This window comes from Mesoplodon mirus (genome assembly GCF_964341445.2).
Source record: "Mesoplodon mirus genome assembly, chromosome: 5".
NCBI classification, from domain to species: domain Eukaryota; kingdom Metazoa; phylum Chordata; class Mammalia; order Artiodactyla; family Ziphiidae; genus Mesoplodon; species Mesoplodon mirus.
The window spans coordinates 131,014,629-131,033,942 of NC_138980.1; the positions used below are offsets into that span (position 1 = coordinate 131,014,629).

The window sequence follows — 19,314 nt, forward strand, 5'->3', positions numbered from 1 at the left end:
GATCCGATAGATGCTGCTGCTGTACGGGCTGATCCCGACACAAAACTGAGCCCCGTGTTCCCAGAACTGAACAGAGTTGCTTCCCTCGACAGACTTCCCAGACTTCTGACAGAATGCCCAACCGGCTCATCAGATGTCACTGCCAGCCACGATTTAACTATTCTTGAACAACCAGCAGAAAAAAATAAACCACCAACAAAGTCTCAAACTAAAAGTCATATCTATTGTCTCTGACAAAAGAGCCTTTCTCGTTGAACCCTGTGATGGGTCACTTAGAGACTTAGCGTATTCACGTTGCTAAGAACTGTGCACATATTTGTGCCCAGTAAAGGAATGAAAAGGGAACTTTGAAATCCTCCACGGCTGGCCACTGGTAACCCTACATTTCAAGAATGGAAGGATCTCCTACCTGGAGCCCTCTTCGTCTTAGAATGCTGGACTCATCCATCTCCCCCTCCGCTTTCTCTGAGCCTCTCACAACAGTCTAGCCATGCTGTACTACCTCTACTTCAGCACGCTAATTCAGAGCCCAGCAGCTGCTAAACACTTACATCACGCTCTAGCTGATTGGAGCCCGGGGTCAGCTGGTCCCGCTTAGTTATTCACTCCAGCAACTTCGGGGATCACGGATGCTTGCAGTTCGGTGGGAGAGCGCAGCAAGTGGGCTCAGACGCCTAATGCATCCATCCAGGCGGAGGAGCCTCTTGCTCGTAGATAGGAAATTGTGGGAGCCCTGTTTTTTCTTCTCCTTCAAAATACTGGCCCTGGCATTCCAGGTGACCAGAAGATGGCTTTCGGCAGTGGCCTCGGGTCAAGCCCCTTCGGAAGCAACTATAAGGTCAAAGTGGCTAAGTAAATCAGCGGTGACAGAAACCTCTGTAAAAGGCAGCTGCTGATTGGGATGGTGAGAAACTAGGGCACAGCTGGCCAGCCAAGCAGCACCACCATGCCTGGCGCTCATCTTTTCTGATGGCATCAAAGAAAAGGAAATGTTGCAGAACACACACGCTGCCGGAAAACCTGAAAACGGAGGGCTCAGGGCGGCTGCTCTGCAGCCACAGCGGGTGGAACACCTTACCCCTCCCAGTGTGAAAGCCAGTTCATTTACATAAATACCTTGCCGGTCGATTCCTAGCCCCAAAGATACAGTTTAGATTTTAATTTCCCTTGTGATAACAACTTCGTTCTCTTGATACTGGACCAAAATGTAAAAAGGGAGAAGAAATTCTAAGAGCCATCATTAGTTGGAATAGTAACCTATTTCTAGTCCAGAAGCAACTAAAAAAAAAAAAAAAAAAAAGATTCCCATCGTGCAATTTCACAGTCTGTTCCAGCTTGTTTACTCCGCTCATCCTCATCTTATTTCAATTCAAAGCAACCAAGAGATGAATATTAAGTTTGCATTACTGGCCTAGCACAGGAGTAACAATATACGATGCTACCAATTTATAATAAATTATTCCCCCTTGATTTCTCTTCTAAAGATACTTAAATTGAGAGCATAGTATGGTCCTGAGAAGCAGACACTAGGGCTACCTGTAGTTTGTCTCAGAACTACCTCCTCCTTCACTTTATCCCTTAGACAGTCTTTTTTTCTTGAAAGAAAGGTAGTTAGGAAGGCAGGCATAATTTTTTTTTTTAAATCGGTAATTTCTGCTTTTTACCTAATCCAGATAACTAGCGATTTCTAAACACGGGGGTGGGGAAGGAAGAGAAAAATGGTTCCTTACCCAGCCACCTGCTATTACACTAGCTTTCTGTCTCTTTCTGGCTGTCAACACACTATTAGGCTTGCCATCAATTGATTAGATTATGTCATTAAAAATAGCTCAGGGATTTATGAATCTAACCACGGAGGAAAATTGATTGCATTTTATGTTCCCAAACCATCTTTGCCTACATCTCCAGACATACAAAGAGAAACCCTGTCAAGAAATGTCACCCCTCCCTCACAGAAGCAACCTCGGAGAAGGGTATCAGGGTATTTTTTCCACTTAGGCGTGCTCATTTGATACCACTTAAAGGAAGAAAACCCCGGAGAGTTTTTGTTCTTGTTCTCAGGTGGAGGAGTAATGCCATCTCTAAAAGCAAAGAAAAAGCACAAACCTGGTTGTTGCTCAAACCAAAATATACCCCCAAATTCTAGCACAAACGATTTTTAAGATTTTTTAAAACTACATATTTTTGTTTAAATTCAAGGACAAAAAAAGGAAAAAAAGAAAATCTAGGGGTGGAAGGGAAGAATCAGCGTGCTATCTGTGGGAGAATCTGCAAAGCTGGTGGAAACAGATCCCATCCTTGACAGGCCCACCTGTACTTTAACCTTTTCCTGCAAAAGGAAGGCTGGTCTCTTCAATGAAAAGAAAAGGAATGACAGTTGTTGCCCTTTCTCCCTCAATTCACCCTCCTGAGAGAAGAGCTTAAACAGCTCCTTGAATGTGAAGTGCCGTCTTCAACAAAGTGCCTTGGCAGGGGGTCAGAATATATTTACCAACTTAGATGTCACTGTTATCTGCCCACAGAGGCATAAGAAAGTCCTAACTGAATTTAGGAAAAACAAATCATGACCCAAGAAGCTGAACTTTTAAAAAGCAAAAGCCGAGCATGGTGTCCTTAGACATGCTTGTGATCTGAGGGCTGTGATCTTCATTGCGCTGGTCCTTCTAGAAAAAGTGGGGTCTGATGGAGGACATCAAGTTCCCACTAGAGAAAAGGAAGGGAAAAGACTTTTCCCCTTCAAATAAAGATCATAGGATGCCAGGAGGAAAAAAAAAAGTAGAGCCCAGAAGTATCTTTTCTGTGGCCAACTAAGTAAGCTGGTTGGAAGTGCTATCAGAAGACATTTCAAGGATAGAGTGACAAAAAGTCAGGTGATGTGTATCCCAGATAAGTGGGTTCTGTGCATCTTAGGCACTTGGCACCTAGACCTGTTTGGTGGCTGGGAGTGATAAAAAGGAACTTGGCTAAGGGTGAAAAGTATGTTTCTTAACAAAGGAATATTCTGAGATAAAAAGCTAGGTTAGTATTCAACCATTAACTAAGTCTAAGATGAGGATTAGGACCATTGCACCATCAAATCTAGTACGAAAAAATATCGATTACCTGTCAAAATGTATCACTTTGAGAAGTGATACACATACATTTTAAAGAAATAAAACCAGCCAGAGGCAAAAACATTTGGGACAAAAATGAAAGGCTGCTGAAAAATAACATCAAGCAATAATGGCTTAGCAGAGGGAATAGTAAAACGAAAATTGCTACATTTACCCTTTGCTATATATTTTCTCATCAAGATAAGCCATGTGTTAAAATGCAATAAAAACTTCAAATGATGACACTATTCACAGGTAATAATTAGGAGTTAGTCTAATTTCCATTAATAAACTCAGTTTTCCTGCAATTTTATACCTTCATGTAGTATTTTCACAATACCGTGAGTCAGTTCACAAAGTACCAACCTCAACATGTATAGCTTTTACGTGTGTATTCAAACAAAATCTGGTAGGCTTTGTCATTAATTGTAATCTAAATCCAGGAGCTTCACAGTACTTGATTTAAAAAAAAAATTATTTGTATGGATACACCTCATGCACACTCTACCGTAGGCATAATTTACTTCATAGAATACTCAGCATCTGTGGACACTCTAATAAGGGCCAAATTTATATTTTATTAATTGTAAAAATTACTTAATAAATGGCTCACAGAAACAAAACCAAGACCAAATCCAGAGTGAGAAAAATCAGGGGAGGGATGGGAAGCGTTTGGTTGTTAAATATTTTCACAAAGGGAAAGGATAAGATTTTGTGATCACTGACGTCCACGTAATGTCATTTGGTGGCAGGATACAGGTTTGTCACCTGATTTACACAGTCACATATTTCTCACAAATTTAAGAACCAGTTACAGCTCCACTCTAGATCCACATTGGTTACACTACAGTAAATGCACCGCCTGATTTTACCTACTCTTCAGCGACTGAATGTGCACTGGGAAACGGCGGTGAGGAACACCGTGAGGAATTTTTTAAGCACCACAGATGGGGGACATTTCCACACGTAACCTTACCTACTACACTCCACTGGCTAAATCCACTCCCTGCCAGAAGCTCTCAGCCTGTGGCTCCTGGACCACTTATCCAAAAGCCACGGAGGTGACGTGTGAGGGGTGTGAGAGGGTAAGTTCCTGGTGGAGGCGGAGGCTCCCCTCTCTAGTCTGCCAGAGGGAGGAGAGTCATAAGAGCACGGCTGTGACCCTATCCCTCATCTCCCCAGAGTCCTCAGTGTGCTCGGAATGTGATTTCCAGTACCATGACCACAATCTGTGCTGCGATTTCCCCTTAAGGTCGCTTTGTGTATTTGTGGCAGCGATTACTACTTAGCAAGATAGACAAGTACCCACAAAATGCATTAACTACCATATCCTGTCTGTTACTTTTAGACAACGGACCAAGGATTTGTACATCTCTGTTCATTCATGAGGGAAACCAATATGGCCAAGTGGATAAATCCCTTCATTCATTCATTGATTATGTTTTCCACTCACAGATAAATGCCAGTGGCCAATGAGTATGTTGGGTTTTTTTTGTTTTTTGGGTTGTTTTTTTTTTTGCGTTACGCGGGCCTCTCACTGTTGTGGCCTCGCCCGTTGCGGAGCACAGGCTCCGGACACGCAGGCTCAGCGGCCATGGCTCACAGGCCCAGCCTCTCTGCAGCATGTGGGATCCTCCCGGACCGGGGCACGAACCCATGTCCCCTGCATCGGCAGGCGGACTCTCAACCACTGCACCACCAGGGAAGCCCGAGTATGTTGTATTTTTAAAAAGGTAATCTAAAGGTCATAAAAAGTTACAAATAAGAAACAGGTCATTCATGAAAATGTATATAAAGCATCCATTATTGTGAATATTATTATTCCTGTGTCAATTTAAGTGGTAAAGAGAACCCTGAATGCCAGTGACCAATGTAACTGTGAGATTTGCTCAAAATACATATAAATATTTCAGTGCTTATATTTAAAATCCTTTTTAATTTTAGCACTTTATTTTCCTCCATGTTTTATTTCTAAATAACAATAGCCAACATATATTGAGCACACAGTATATGCCAATCACTGCTCTAAGTACTTTGTACAAGTCATCTCATCGAATTCTTGCAACAGCTCCATGAATTAGCTATATTATCATCCCCATTATACAGATAAGGAAGCTGACATCAGAGAGGTTAAGTATCTCCCTAAGATTACACAGCTAAGGAAAGGCAGAACTGGGATAAGAACCCTGACCGGCTGACTCTTGAGTTGGGATTCCTAACAGCCCTATTGCCTCTTAGCGCTTAAACAAAGAAGGAAAACGTGCTTTCAAGGTGAAAGGAAGGCATGAAAGGTGTCATATTTTTTAGCTTTAAAAGGCACATTACCACATTCTAAGCTGTCAATGGTCAGAACACACCAGAAAAGAGCGTTTGGAGTCTCAGATTCCATGGCCATGTGTCTCTAAAAGACAAAAGGATGAGGGTCTCAGCTGCTTTGGGGCCCCAAGGGAGAAAGGTGCCCCTGGGCAGGAGTGGGTAGAGGAAGAGGGTGGCCAGAGAAGAGTTCTGGGGTGTGGCTCTACTTCTTAAATGCATCTGGGCCTCCAGAGGCTCCACTCTTGGAACAACTCTTCACCCTTCTGGGTCCAAAATTATACAGTTCTAAATATAACATGTACTTACTTACAATCAAGTGAATTCCACAGAAGTAAGGCCCCCCCCTTTCAGTTGTTGAGCCAGCGTACTACCCATCCCCATTAATTTGTGGGCTTTCGGCAGCTCTTCAATCTCTAGTCTGATACTCGTCCGTTTTCTGGAATTTACCACTGAAGGCACTCCATAAATCACTCTTTCCTTTCAGGTGAAATGACTCAGGGCAAAGCTGTACTGGGCAGTGCTGAGAAGCTGAAAGGGAGGGGAAATCCCAACCCTGACTTTTCCTTCCATTTTCCAGAAGTCATGACTCCCCAGAATCCTTAGAAGAAAGTATCCTGCCCTGAGAGCCAGTGCCCAGGGCAGGCTCTACCAGCCAGACACTCAGGTAGCTGGGGGAACGAACGTCCCTTCACTTCCTTGAGCTTCAGTTTCTTGTTTGTGAAATTAAGATATTACTATGGGCTTAGCAGTGGGAAGCTGGGAAGAGCAGGAGGCCACTTGCTGGGAAATTGCAAAACTGGTCCCAGTGTCCTCAAGGTAGGAGCAGCCCATGCCCCTCACTCTGGACACCTGGTCCCTCCCCTACTGACTCCACAATCAGGACTCCAAACTCCCCTCCCTCCTCCAGGCTATTAGCATCTCATCGAGCATCTCCTTCACGTGCCACTCAGCTACCTGCCTGGTTTCAAGCCTCCTTCGCCCTGCCGGGAACATGCGAGAGGCTGAGGGCGAAGCTCAGCTTCCTCATCACTATGCTCCCAAGTGAGAAAGCAGTGCTCTGACACCAGGGATGTGCTGAAGCATGGGGGCTGAAAAGCATGCTGCAGACTTCAGTGTTAACTCTGAGAGCAGGTTAAATGTCTGGCTACAGTTGACACTTATCTTCATCCCTGCCTAACACCGTGATATTACAGCATTAGTCTAATCCTCAGAAACATTATTTATTAAAGTAACATACAAGTGAACCAGAGATGGATCACCAGTGTCATCAGTGCCCAAAAGTATAAAGACACCCAGAAATAAGTTCCATTCCATTTAAAGTCCCAGGAGATATTATGCTCAGGAACAAACACTGAAACTACAAATTACCTTGTTCTATATTTTAAAATGGTCATTTAAAATTGTACAATAAAGTTCAATCTTTATTGAACTTTATTGTAAGGTAAAAAAAAAAATGCAGTTCATATTGCATGTGTCTTTTTCTCCCCAAAGAAAAAATTTTAAACCTGTCAAGGAGACTAAAACAAAGGGCTTGATGCCTTCTAGGGAGAGGAGGAATTTTCCCACTCAAAAGAAAAGAGGGGATCTAACGTCTTTCCACTGATAATACACCAAAGTCTGAATTTATCCAAAGAGTAGCATTTTCTAAAACACGTTTCATTTAGCAAAAATTGCAGGTGGTGTCAGTAGCAAGGATATGCCTCTGAAATATGCTGCATCCCAGGCTTCCTGCATGTAGCTGCATTTTCCATCCTGCCTGTAATCCTGAAAACTGTTACAATGTATGCAATTGGGGATTTGCACAATGTAACATGCATGATCTCGCTTAAGCCTTTTCACAAGAAAGCTATATTGTCTTGACATCTGCATCACCTTTTTAAATCTAATTATTTCTGGCATATTAGCCATCAAATCACCACTGACAATATGACAGGAATCATGGTATTGAAAAAATTACATCCTAGGAGGAAATAATAAAATATAAATCACATACGTAATTTTCTTTTGAACATTTTAACAATGACACCCTCATATACATATGAAATATAGCAGACTATCCTCATAAATGCCCCAACATCAATCACAGTAGGAAAATATTCTCTACTTTGTGAACACACGGATCTAACAAAATATAGCATTTCTAATAAAACTGGGTAATACAACTTCATTTTTTTCATCGAGGGCATTTATGAAGATCTGACAATGGAAAATAGCTCCAATATTTTTTTTTCAATTATGTCCCTTCATCTCCAAATGACACAGCCAACACTGGGACCGTAAACTAATAATATTTAGCAAACTCCTGTATTTCATATTAATATAGTTGGAGATGGGAGTAGATAAGTGAAGTGACATTGGCCGTACTGCCAGCATAGGGTACGTGCCCATTGTATGAGCTTCAGACATGAGTATGTCAATCTGTTTATATGCCTGGTAATACTCCTGGCATCAACTAAGTATTGATATTTTATGAGCTTCTGAAACAGGAGATATTCCTAAAATTATTCCTAAAGTGATAAGATCTACCTAGAGATAAAAGATGAAGATTATTTTCAAATTTTGAACTCTATTGTCTATTGTCTATACTCTGAGTTTAACTACAGAATCAGAGATTATAAAAGCACTTTCAGGCTACGCATGTATTAAACTCTTCTTTTTTAATCCTACAGTGACAAGAAACTAAGTTCTAGGTTAAATGTACTGTTACCTATCTAAACTTCTCAAAAAAAAGTAAACACAAGGGGAGAAAAGATAAGGAAAATCTTCTAAGAAGAAAAATCAAGCTAGTCACCTTGGAATTTGAAAGCTGATTAACCAAAGACAGCATGCTAAATAAAATTAGCAAGGGATTTCATACATGAAGTAACCAAGCATTCTTTCTATGTCTCTGTGTTTGCATCGACATGAATTATGATACAGATCTGAAGAGACTTGAGCAAGCTGTTTTAAACCTGATGATCATGTCTAGAACCTTATTCTACCTTGAGGCTCCAGGTTAGATTAATTCTGAACTTCTGCTGGGAACCTCATTCTGATCTTGTTTGGATTACATACAGAGAGTCAAGCACTTTTGGAGAGATACATATAAAAATGATTTTAAAAGTAAGTGTCTTTCTTTCAGGCAAGCAGGTGGCAGTCAGGTGTCTCCCCTGAATCCTGTCATTCTACTGCTCCTCACATTTGGTTTGCCTTTCTTTCCATCATCCTGCACTAACATGTCATCTGACTTAGAAGTGAGTAGAAACGGGCTGTGCCCGCAATTCATTTTCAGTTGACGGACAGTAAGTATTCCTTGGAACTCTATCATCTAACATGGTAAGCAATGTGATTCCACTTCTCTATGATGATATTAACTGTCTTCTACCTTCCCTGAAATGTACTCTTCAGAGAAGTACAAAATGTACTCCAGATTCCACTTCATTAATCCTCATCAGCTTCTTTCGAAGGAGAAAAGGAAGAGACTGTTTCAATTTACCAACAAGGAAAGTGAGGCGATGAGGTTAAAAGAAGAGCCCAGGTTCAAGGAAACAGTAAAAAGGCAGAGCAAACAAAGGAATTCAGGCTTCTCAGGCTGGGTCCCAGTGCCCAAATAGTAGCCACATTCCAAAAATACCTCCCCTCCCTCCTTCACTTTTGTGGTTCTTCCCACCACTACTTCAACAGCAATTTATGGGCAAGGGCTGCCCTGCAAAACTTTCAAACAGACAAATAAGAAAACCAAACCTGTGTGTTCCCACACATGCGCATGCATAGGGGAGAAACAGAAGCATTAACTGAAGGTGAGACCAAGGAGACAAACTTACGAAGTCATATTAAGCACTACCTGATGACACAGTGCCTCTCTCTCTCTAGTTCAATAAGAGGATGCTGCAAACACAGTGCTTAAATTAGAAGTACACACGGGGCTTCCCTGGTGGCGCAGTGGTTGAGAGTCCGCCTGCCGATGCAGGGGACACGGGTTCGTGCCCCGGTCCAGGAAGATCCCACATGCCGCAGAGCGGTTGGGCCCGTGAGCCATGGCTGCTGAGCCCACGCGTCCGGAGCCTGTGCTCCGCAATGGGAGAGGGCACGACAGTGAGAGGCCCACGTACCGCAAAAAAAAAAAAAAAAAAAAAAAAATTACAAGTACACGCACCACAGATAAATTGCGTTTTTTGTTTTTGTTTTGTAGTGGCAGAGTTTCTCTCTACACTACAAGAACATATAGTCATGCATCATTACTCAAAATACCATGATTCTTGGGGTCACATTATACATTTAGTCCATGACTCTCATCTAAGACCTTGATGAGCAGCCTCTCCCAGTTTTTCCTTTCTCGATCTCTTAGCCCAAGAAAAATACTTACTTGCCTAGCTTTCTTAATAATATTTTAAATTATAAATGTAATAGATATCTATTGTGGAACATCTGGAATAGACACCACCATGTCATCTCTAATTTACTGAACAATGATTTAGTACCCTGATTTTTTTAAAAAAACACCAAAATATACATGTACTCTCATATATACAGGACATGGAAACTTCTAAAAAGTGGTCTTGAAAATAATTCTTAAAGTAAAACTAATAAGTGGCTTTCCCAGACTGAAATCAGTATACAACAGTCTTCCTAAGGTAGCTGATTTAATTTCTCCCTAGTCTATGTGAAAATACAGCAGGGGCTCTGGCGCATTCTCCTTAAAAAATCAAGGAAATATATCTCAAGTTTTACAGACTGATATAAAGTCACTATGTGCTATTTGAAATCCCCAGCTCATTCATTTATATTCATTAATCTTAATGATATCATTAAGGCACAATGTGTTTCACAGAAACTAATTGTATTTTGCCAGAATCAAACATTAACAATTATGCCTCCCATTATCACCTAATAAAATAATATAAAATTTTAAAAGTCTTAGCATGTCACTGAATATTTGGCATGGTAACTGATTTGCATTTTTAATGCTACAATAAATTTACCAGATTATCATCAGTTAGATAAATTAATATTCTTTAAGTAAGGCAGGCAATAGGGAATTCCTCCGCTAGAAATCAACAACACTCTACACTTCCTTCCTTGAGCTTTACTGAATACAGGCTTAGTCCTCCTTTGTCCCCTTATCTAAAGCTGGCTTTTGTGACACAAGCTAATACCACACAAGAGAACATATTCCTCTTTAATTTTATATACTTATCATCGCTTTAAGAAAAGATAGGAGACTAGGAAATCTAGGCTCTTCAAGTAAAGGAGAAATATCTACCTGGGCAGTAAAAATGCCCTGAGTCAGAAGTGCATGAATCAGCTTGATTAAATCATTGTATTACTATATATATATATACATTTTATGCCCTTGATTCAGAAACCAATCACTAAGCAGCTGCTATGGGTTAGGCATTAAGATGGATATTGAGAACAGAAAGAGGAAAAAGACTCAGTTCCATTGGAACATAGTCATGGGATCCTAAGACACATGAAAAAAACAGACAAAATACAAGGGGATCAGTGGAGTCACATGGACAAACATACACTCAAGGTGCTGGTGCTGCAAAAGTACCAAGGAAGGATGGACTCAGAAGGGTGCGTGGAGAATAAGGGAGGTTTGGGGAGAGGAAGTAAATGGTGGTTCCCAAATTTATCTGCACATTAGAATCACTGGAAGACCTTTTATAATTTCCAAAACCTAAAGCCACGCCCAGACCAATTAAATCACAATCTTGGGGGTGGGGGGAGGCATCAGTAGTTTCTGAATCTCCCGAGGTGCTTCCACTGTGCAGACAAACTAGGGAACCACTGGTCTAAAGGGAGTGGGACTACTAAGTGGGGGACATAGGGAAGATGACAGGAGCTCAGTGGTAAGAAGGTCTCCACTACTTACCACTAAGCTCCCTATCATCTTCCCTATAAGTGATTATTCAACTTGAGAAAAGGGCAAGAGGAGAGAGGTGATGGGAAAGAGCAAGGAAAAGGAAGGATGGATTCCTGTAGCCATGAAAGAACACCACTTTAATCTCTTTTCACCAAAGACCAGTATTTCCACGGAAAGACAAGGCACTTTTTGTACAACCTTCCTCTAAAACTGAAGTTCAGTGAACTGGGTAAGTCCTGTCTTGGTCTTACTAAACACATTACTATGACTCAATTATTAAAAGCAAACAGGATCCTTCATCTTTTCCTTCTTGAGGTTTCCCCAATGCCGCCAGAACTCCGGTGATGATTTTATACCTCACCTGACAACCTTGGATGCCTGTCACCACTCTCCTCCGAGACAGATAGGAAAGGACATTTGTGAGGAGCCTGTTAATTGTGTTCTTTAACTGTCCTCTAAAGAAAACTAAACACAATAGGACGTGTGTATCCTGACTGTTTTATCTATAGAAAATATTAATAGATTAACTCTGATTCCATTTTGTCAAACAATACACAGAGATTCCTTACCTTAAGCCATCAGGAAAGATATAGACTTCTTTAGGGAAAAATGTGTAATGCAATTCTAGTACTTTGTTGGAAAGCAGGAATTTTTTTAAAAATCCTTACTTGCCTTCTGAAGTGCATGATTTAGAATACGTTACCAATTTCACTACTCAGTTTTCAGAGGGGACACTTGTATTTAAGGAGTGAAAATGCTGCTTCCTTTGCATGCTTCTGAAGAAGTATCTTTAACTATCTTTGAGTATAAAAACCATAACACATTCTTAGCATGGAGTTGCTGTTTTGGCGCGTGTTTAATCACACGTACATTAAGTTTCTAACGGTGCATTCCAGGAACATGCAGTCTATTCCTTCAAGAAGTTACACCTAACATGTTGCACTAAAATGTTTTTTTTTAAGTTACTGGAAGGAATTTCTCCAGCTCAAGTATTCAGCATTTTCTGAACATAATTCAAACATACAAATCTGATACCAAAACATCTACCATACATTATTCTCTAAAGCTCAAAATGCTATCAAGATTAACAGCATTCTCTTACTTGTAGCAGTAATCTGCAGCCCAAATGCTGTGGAAAAAATCTCCATGTGACGTGATAAAGGATTTTAATTTCAACCAGACATTAGCTTTTCATAAGTTCTTCCCAACAATTTTCTTACAATGAGAGAGTTAGTTTTACATAGTCCAACTGTTTTTTTTTTCCAGTTGACTTCATGAACCACCCTGCACACAGGGCATACCTTTTGCTCACATGCATTACGAATGCATCTTTCAAAAAATCTTCCACGTGTTTACTTCTACCAGCTACAAATGAGATTTGCTGAGGCGCCACCTACTGGACAAAACACCATTAGCAACAGTGCACTTCGCCTTGATGCTTCCAGCTTTTAAAACTCTTGATTTTCTCTGAGTTAATGCAGATGAAGATAGGTGAAAATATGTGTCAGAGGAGGGTGATCTAACAAAAAAACACAGAGTATGACCCGTCAAGGGTGCTCTAGGTGACGATGTTTTGAATGCTCCTGATGGGAGTGCTGGCCTCTTTTTACCTATCTACAGCTGCTCATCATGCTTAATGAGGCACAAGGGAAGCAACTAAAGGTCACGAGAGACCCACGAGAGGACGATGCTTGCTTCAGACCAGGATGAAAGTGATCACCTCCCTCCCAAGCTGATGATCCACCCAGAGCTCACCCAAGTAACGATTCTAGCTTTCTATAAATGCCATCATGTCAGTGAGGTGCGCACCCATCATACACAGATATTTTGATTTCACGGTTTGTTACTAGGTCAGGTAACAACATAAACCTCTGAAAACTATCCAGAGACCCTCTTTCCCTGAAGTTCCAGAAGGAGAGAGTTATAAGATGGGGAAAGGCGCCAGGCAAATACCACTGTCTGTTCATGTAAAGCTGCCCCTGGAGACCCACCTCTCCTTCCTCTAAACCCAATACGGGCCTGGGCTCAGGCAGAGCCTGGCGCGTGTTCAACATCTCTCTCCTAAATTACCACAAGCTAGACAAAGAGGATGAGGACCTTTTCAGAGTCTACTGGTCACAATGCCCTTGCAAGGACAACAATGGAAGAATACACCGTGCAATTCTGACTTTGTCTCCCCTTCTATCAGGTTGGCACCTAACATGCCTTCCTTCACTACCACATACTGCTAACCACAGAATCCTTTTCTGTTTCAAGCTGTCAGACATGAAAATCCTATTTTCCGAATTAGAACCACCCACTTCTTCTCAATGGGTGAACTATATACCTAATGCCATTCATTGAGCACCTTGATAAAGCTGACAGGTCCCTATCTCCTGCTTTGCCCATTCGGATAATTTGTAAGTGGAAATACACAGCAATGTTGCCAGGCTCAGAAACATTTTGTTCAGAAGCAGTAGGCTAGAGGAAACTCCTTACATCTGGCTTTCCTTTGGGGAGGAGATACGGCCTGAGAAGTACTAGAATGGCAACTGAGCCACTGAAATCTACTGCAGGTCCTCCCACTTAACTCTTGATTGCCCTTGAGAAAGTCATTTAATAAACTGCTTCATCTGATTTGTCTCAGTTTCCCTAAGGGAAGAGAAAATACACTTGCCCATTTTTACCCTCCAATATTTTATTTTGAAATTTTTCAAGCCTACAGAAAAGTTAAAAGAATACAACATTCCTTATAGTCTTCACCTTGATTCACCAATTGTGAACATTTCCCCTAATGTTTTTTTTTTTTTTGCTGTCAATATTTGTGGAAATACAATGCAGACAAAAACTGTTTTTTTCAACTTAATAGGACAATCTTGAGATGAAAAGCTCCACAAGCAGGTGATCAGTGATCATTAACTATATACTGAGCAAGCCTTCCCAAGTATAATGTTTATCAGGAATTAGACTTCTTTAAAAAATTCGAACTGCAGAAGAGTTCTCATTAATGTTGTCCAGGAAATGCTTCAATAAGGACAGCCAGTCAGAGGTGAACCCCAGAATCATTCCACTGGAGAGATGGAAGTCATCCATTCCAAACCCTTCCTTTTAGAGACAGGAAAACTGAGACCCAGTGAGGCTGCTTCTTATCACTATCCACCTTTTATCCACTATAAATAATACACTCACAAGAGTGGTGGGAACGTGAGAAGGAAGACAAGAGAGCCAGGAAGGTGGGACGAAGGGAGTACGAGGGGGAAGCCAGGCGTGGTCAAGGGCAGCAGCTCCCCAAACCCACTGACATTCACCCACGGCAGCACTGTCCTCCCAGGGCGATGCAGGACAGCCTTCTCTCCCAAACGTCAGAATTCCCCTCCCAGCACCACAGCCTTACATCCCCCTCCTTCAAAGGTCTAACCCTGCGTCACACACTCCAAGCATTTCTATTTTTCCTCTTTGTCGTTATGCTGTTAATGTCTCTTCTAACTCATTATTAAACACAGGTTCTATGGGAGCAAAGATTAAACCACGGCCAGTGAAGCTTTACCACGGGCAGCTTCGCAAGGCAACCACCTCTCTAAGCCCACCTAGGCAGGGGCCTCTGGAGGACACGCAATGCAAGTTTTACGTTTACTGAGCCAGGTTTCTGGGTTTTATGTCCGAGATGGGATTTCCTCTGTGACTCTGGTCTTCTGCTCAAGAAATATAAATGCCTTTGCTTCTTAAAATTATCTATGGCCACTTTCAGAATCCCCTGAGTCAATAAGATTAATTCGGCAGCAGAATATGAATTTTCAGGAATACATCTATCAATTGTTTCTTGGCATCCTTCTTGGTCCAGCATGGCCCTGTGGTCAGCTTGGCACCCACTGGCTGTGCCGCAATGATGCTTATCGACAGCACGCTAATGCAAAAGATCACACCATTGTCCAGTGGGCTGTCTCCAGCCTTTTATTCTGTTATTTGCTGTTCTCTGCCTCCGGGCTCAAACGCAGACCTAGGCTGTGGATAGGTTTATGGTCAGCCATCAATGGCTTCATTTGTAAAATTAGAGCACTCCTGAACCCTTCCATAAAATACTTCTAGGAGCTTTGATAAATTATAGCTCATGTATACAATTACAATATCAATCCCTAAAGTCACCAGGTTTTCTGTCAGTCCCTGTTGCATTCACACCTATCTTTTTAATATCTTTTCTCCTTTCTTAGAAAAAGTGTCCAAAAACCTGACAGGCACCATTATTTAAGGAGTGTGCAATGCCTTCATCTTCTGAGAGAAAAAGGTCTTTCTATTCCTTATAACATATCCATTTGGCTTCTTTACAAGCTACTGCACTGGGACCAAACACGTAACTAAATCAAGATTCTGACCAGATTATACTTTCTTGACACGACTGACTAGTAAGACGCTAGCATTCTCACAGCAGATGTCATATAGGTCAGAGCTGCAGGGCTTTTGAGAGTTGACCTAGGGACTGCTCAGGTAATTTATAGGATGATGTCTCCCAGCCTCTTGTGCACTTGAGTGTGTTCCAGACAATGGACGATGGGGCAAGACTTCCCAAGTATAATTTTTTATACTTGGAGTTCCAGACAATGGTCGATGGGGTAGATGTGTGCCACTCTTTAAGATCTGTCCATGAACACTTCCCATGCAATTCCTGCCCACATACTATTACTATCTGGGTGTTAACACCCAGGGTGACCTTGGAAAGGATATAAAGATGTCAGAATGTCTGTCAGCCCGAGTCCCTGAATGACTGCATGGAACAGAGCACATCTCTGCCAAAATGGACTGCAGGTGAGGAAGAAAAACTATTGTTTATAGAAACAAACAATAACAATAGTAAATAAACTTCTAAGCCATTTCTTCTATACAACGCAATGCACTCTATGTCACTCTGATTAAACACTGGGAGAAAACTTACCTCACCAACAACTACAAATCATCCTAAAATAATGTGTGCAAGCATTCTCACAGCAGATGTCATACAGGTCAGAGCTGCAGTGCTTTTCAACTTGTTTGAGAGTTGACCTAGGAACTGCTCGGGTAATTTATATGATGATGTAGCCATGTGATGAAATACTGTAGCACAATTAAAATGGACTCAGTAAAGCTGTATGTGCTAATATGAGAGATCTTCATATTAAATCAAAAAGCAAGGTTCCAACAGTATATGAAGTGTTTCAATTGTTTTATGTATGGAGATATACACATAATTTTTTTTCTGCAAAAAAGTAACAAGAAACAATTACCAATGAGTTACCTTTGGGGAAAGGGACAAGGAGGAGAAGTGAATCGTTTTTTTTATTTTATACCTTTTCTAATATTGTATATGTATTACTTTTTATAAAAATGTCAACAGGGATAGCAAAACAGTGGGTTATTTTTTTCTTTTTCATACATTTTTGTACAATATTAACAAAAGGTTACTGCTAAAATGTCAATCAGAGCACTGAAGGAAGGATTTTATCAATGGAATTGAATGAGCTTTTTTCCCTCCTCCAAGGCAGATTATCCCCCAAATGAGGACACTGTGAGGTGACTGCCCATCGTAACCATATAGTACTGAATTTGTATTGTTGTCATGGATGACTGTAAGGCCTTCCTATCTGTTTATTTGGAACTCAGGGGCCCCTATTTGTTTCTTAGAAAAGTGACATACGGCAAGAGCATTTCCAATTAGTTATCACCGAGGAAATGCCTCAAGAGCCAGCCCCTTATAAATTCTCTCCCAGATGCATTAATACACCTTTCCCTCGGAGTCCAATGCTATTTGTCTAAATGTCACATTCTGTGGGGAGAAAAAGCACTTTAGTTTCAAATTCTGGAGAAAGGCACCAGGAAAGGAAAATGCAGGGTGAAAGCAGCATCGGCTGGCACACGAGCGGTCTCTGGTGGGTCTGGTGTTAGGAATGCTCTCTCCTAACCCTGGGGGAAATCCTGGGTCTCATTTTAAAAATATGCTCAGAAGAAGAGGATGTCATCAACCTGCTTATTTCCCAATAAAGTACAAAAATGCAGCTTTATGACTCTGGGCTCATCTCTTTTGCCTGGGTTCAATTTCCACAGCAGCGGAGAAAACGCTCACCCGGGACACAGGCTCCACATCCAATATAATGCAGGCTCTCGCTGAGCTGTTTGAGATTTCGTTTATAACAGCCGAATGCAATTCCACCGGAACACAGAAGTTAAGGCAGAGAGAATGTGTGTTTAAATATTCTGAGATACAAGGGTTAGGCTAGAGCCTCAGGTACCACGACCCAATGGAGGGCAGAGAGGACGCTGTTAGTGTAAGGGAGGATTCCGGGGCACCTTGCACGTGCTGGCCCTGACTTAGGACAACAGAGGACACAAAGACACAGGCTCCTGAGAATCTGAAATTCACAGCGGGGACAGGCGGGTTAAAAAAATTACAACCAGGGCTTCCCTGGTGGCGCAGTGGTTGAGAGTCTGCCTGCCGATGCAGGGGACACAGGTTCGTGCCCCGGTCCGGGAAGATCCCACATGCCGCGGAGCGGCTGGGCCCGTGAGCCATGGCCGCTGGGCCTGCGCGTCCGGAGCCTGTGCTCCGCAACGGGAGAGGCCACAACAGTGAGAGGCCCGTGTACCGCAAAAAAAAAAAAAAAAAAAAAAAAATTACAACCAGCCAAACATTCCAACATAATACTTATTTTTAAAAATAGCTGAACACTCTCCTGAATTTGATTTCAACTCTGCATGATCTTCATCTTTAAAGTATTCTGAACCAGGAAACATGATTTATTTGATTTGGGGCTGTATATTCGACGTTATGTCAAACTGAGTTGCTCAAACACAAATTGAGCTTCACAAGCCAGAGGGCCTGCCGAGAACTAGGAGAACAGGGCCCAGCATCTAGCATTTTAGTTCCCGCGCCATGCTTGCAGCACCAGCCCTTCTGAGTGTTCCTTTGAAAAATTACTAACAGAAAACCTCCGGCAACATTTTGAAGCAGTGCTCCTCAAAACAAAATTACCGACAAAATATGACTGAGTAATTCGATTCCTGTCTCTGGCTTCGTGAGGTGGAGACCGTTGACGAGCCCAGAATAAGGATGTATCGGATGTTCCCACTTCATGACTGTCTGCAGAGTTGAAAAAGCACTTGACACAGGAGAAAGGGCAAGGGGAGGCAGGGGTCGTAAAGACCAGGGTGACACGCTAAACATCATCCTTGGGGCTACAGTCAACTGTTCTTTTCTAGTCTAGCCTCAAGGTAGAGGGAGGTAGACACTGCCATCTAGAGGCACCTAGGGATATCGGCTTAGCAGCGCAGTCAACACGAAAGGGCAGTGGAAGTCTTAAGAAAGCAGCTGCCTGAGGGACACACTCGTTCAGGGACAAGTCCCCTGCTTGTGTGAGGAGAGGGCGTGCAAGGAGGAAATGCCCAACCAGACAGAGCCGCTTCAGCTCCACAATTCCCATGAGTAAGAATGGAAATTCCTCTGTGAGGGGGAAAGTGGGCACGAGGAATGAGGAGAATTGGAAGGGATCACCTGAATAAAAGATGGGTCAGACGTGGCACCCAGGACAGAGGTCTAGCACCTTCTGAGACACAGAAACCTCTAGAGTTCCACTGCCAGAGTTATGAACCACAGTCAAGGAAAATGAGCAGAAAGAAAGCCAGAGGGAGAACTTAAAATCCGACAGGTAGTCAGTCCAAGACTGGCATCTTGGAAAGAAACAAGAGATGTGAGCAATGAAAAGTACATATGTGTTGTCATAAGATACTGAGATGCACATAAAGACAATCTACGTTTAGAGAAATGATGTTAAGATTGGTTGTATATTATACATGATTTCTGTCCCAACCTCTTAAGAATATTTTCTAAATTTCCTATGGGAATTTATCATCCTTACTTTTTTTTTTTTTTTTTTTTTGCAGTACACGGGCCTCTCACTGTTGTGGCCTCTCCCGTTGCGGAGCACAGGCTCCGGACGTGCAGGCTCAGCGGCCATGGCTCACAGGCCCAGCCGCTCTGCGGCACGTGGGATCTTCCTGGACCGGGGCACGAACCCACGTCCCCTGCATCAGCAGGCGGACTCTCAACCACTGCAC

The 19,314-nt window shown here is 42.1% G+C and overlaps 1 protein-coding gene across 4 annotated transcripts in view; it reads right to left on the minus strand.

The window, feature by feature from the left end:
* The window catches only part of MAST4 (microtubule associated serine/threonine kinase family member 4), a gene marked incomplete at its 5' end in the record, with an annotated part of 585,767 nt that overhangs the window by 339,419 nt on the left and 227,034 nt on the right, over positions 1 to 19,314 (minus strand). For 2 of the 4 annotated variants that reach the window (XM_082620672.1, XM_082620669.1), the window contains one exon: positions 410 to 476. The exons of the other annotated variants lie outside the window; for them this stretch is intronic. In XM_082620672.1, the coding sequence (XP_082476798.1) occupies positions 410 to 448 (39 nt within the window). Of the gene's footprint in view, positions 1 to 409; positions 477 to 19,314 lie in introns of those variants that run through there. 4 annotated transcript variants of the gene reach the window in all.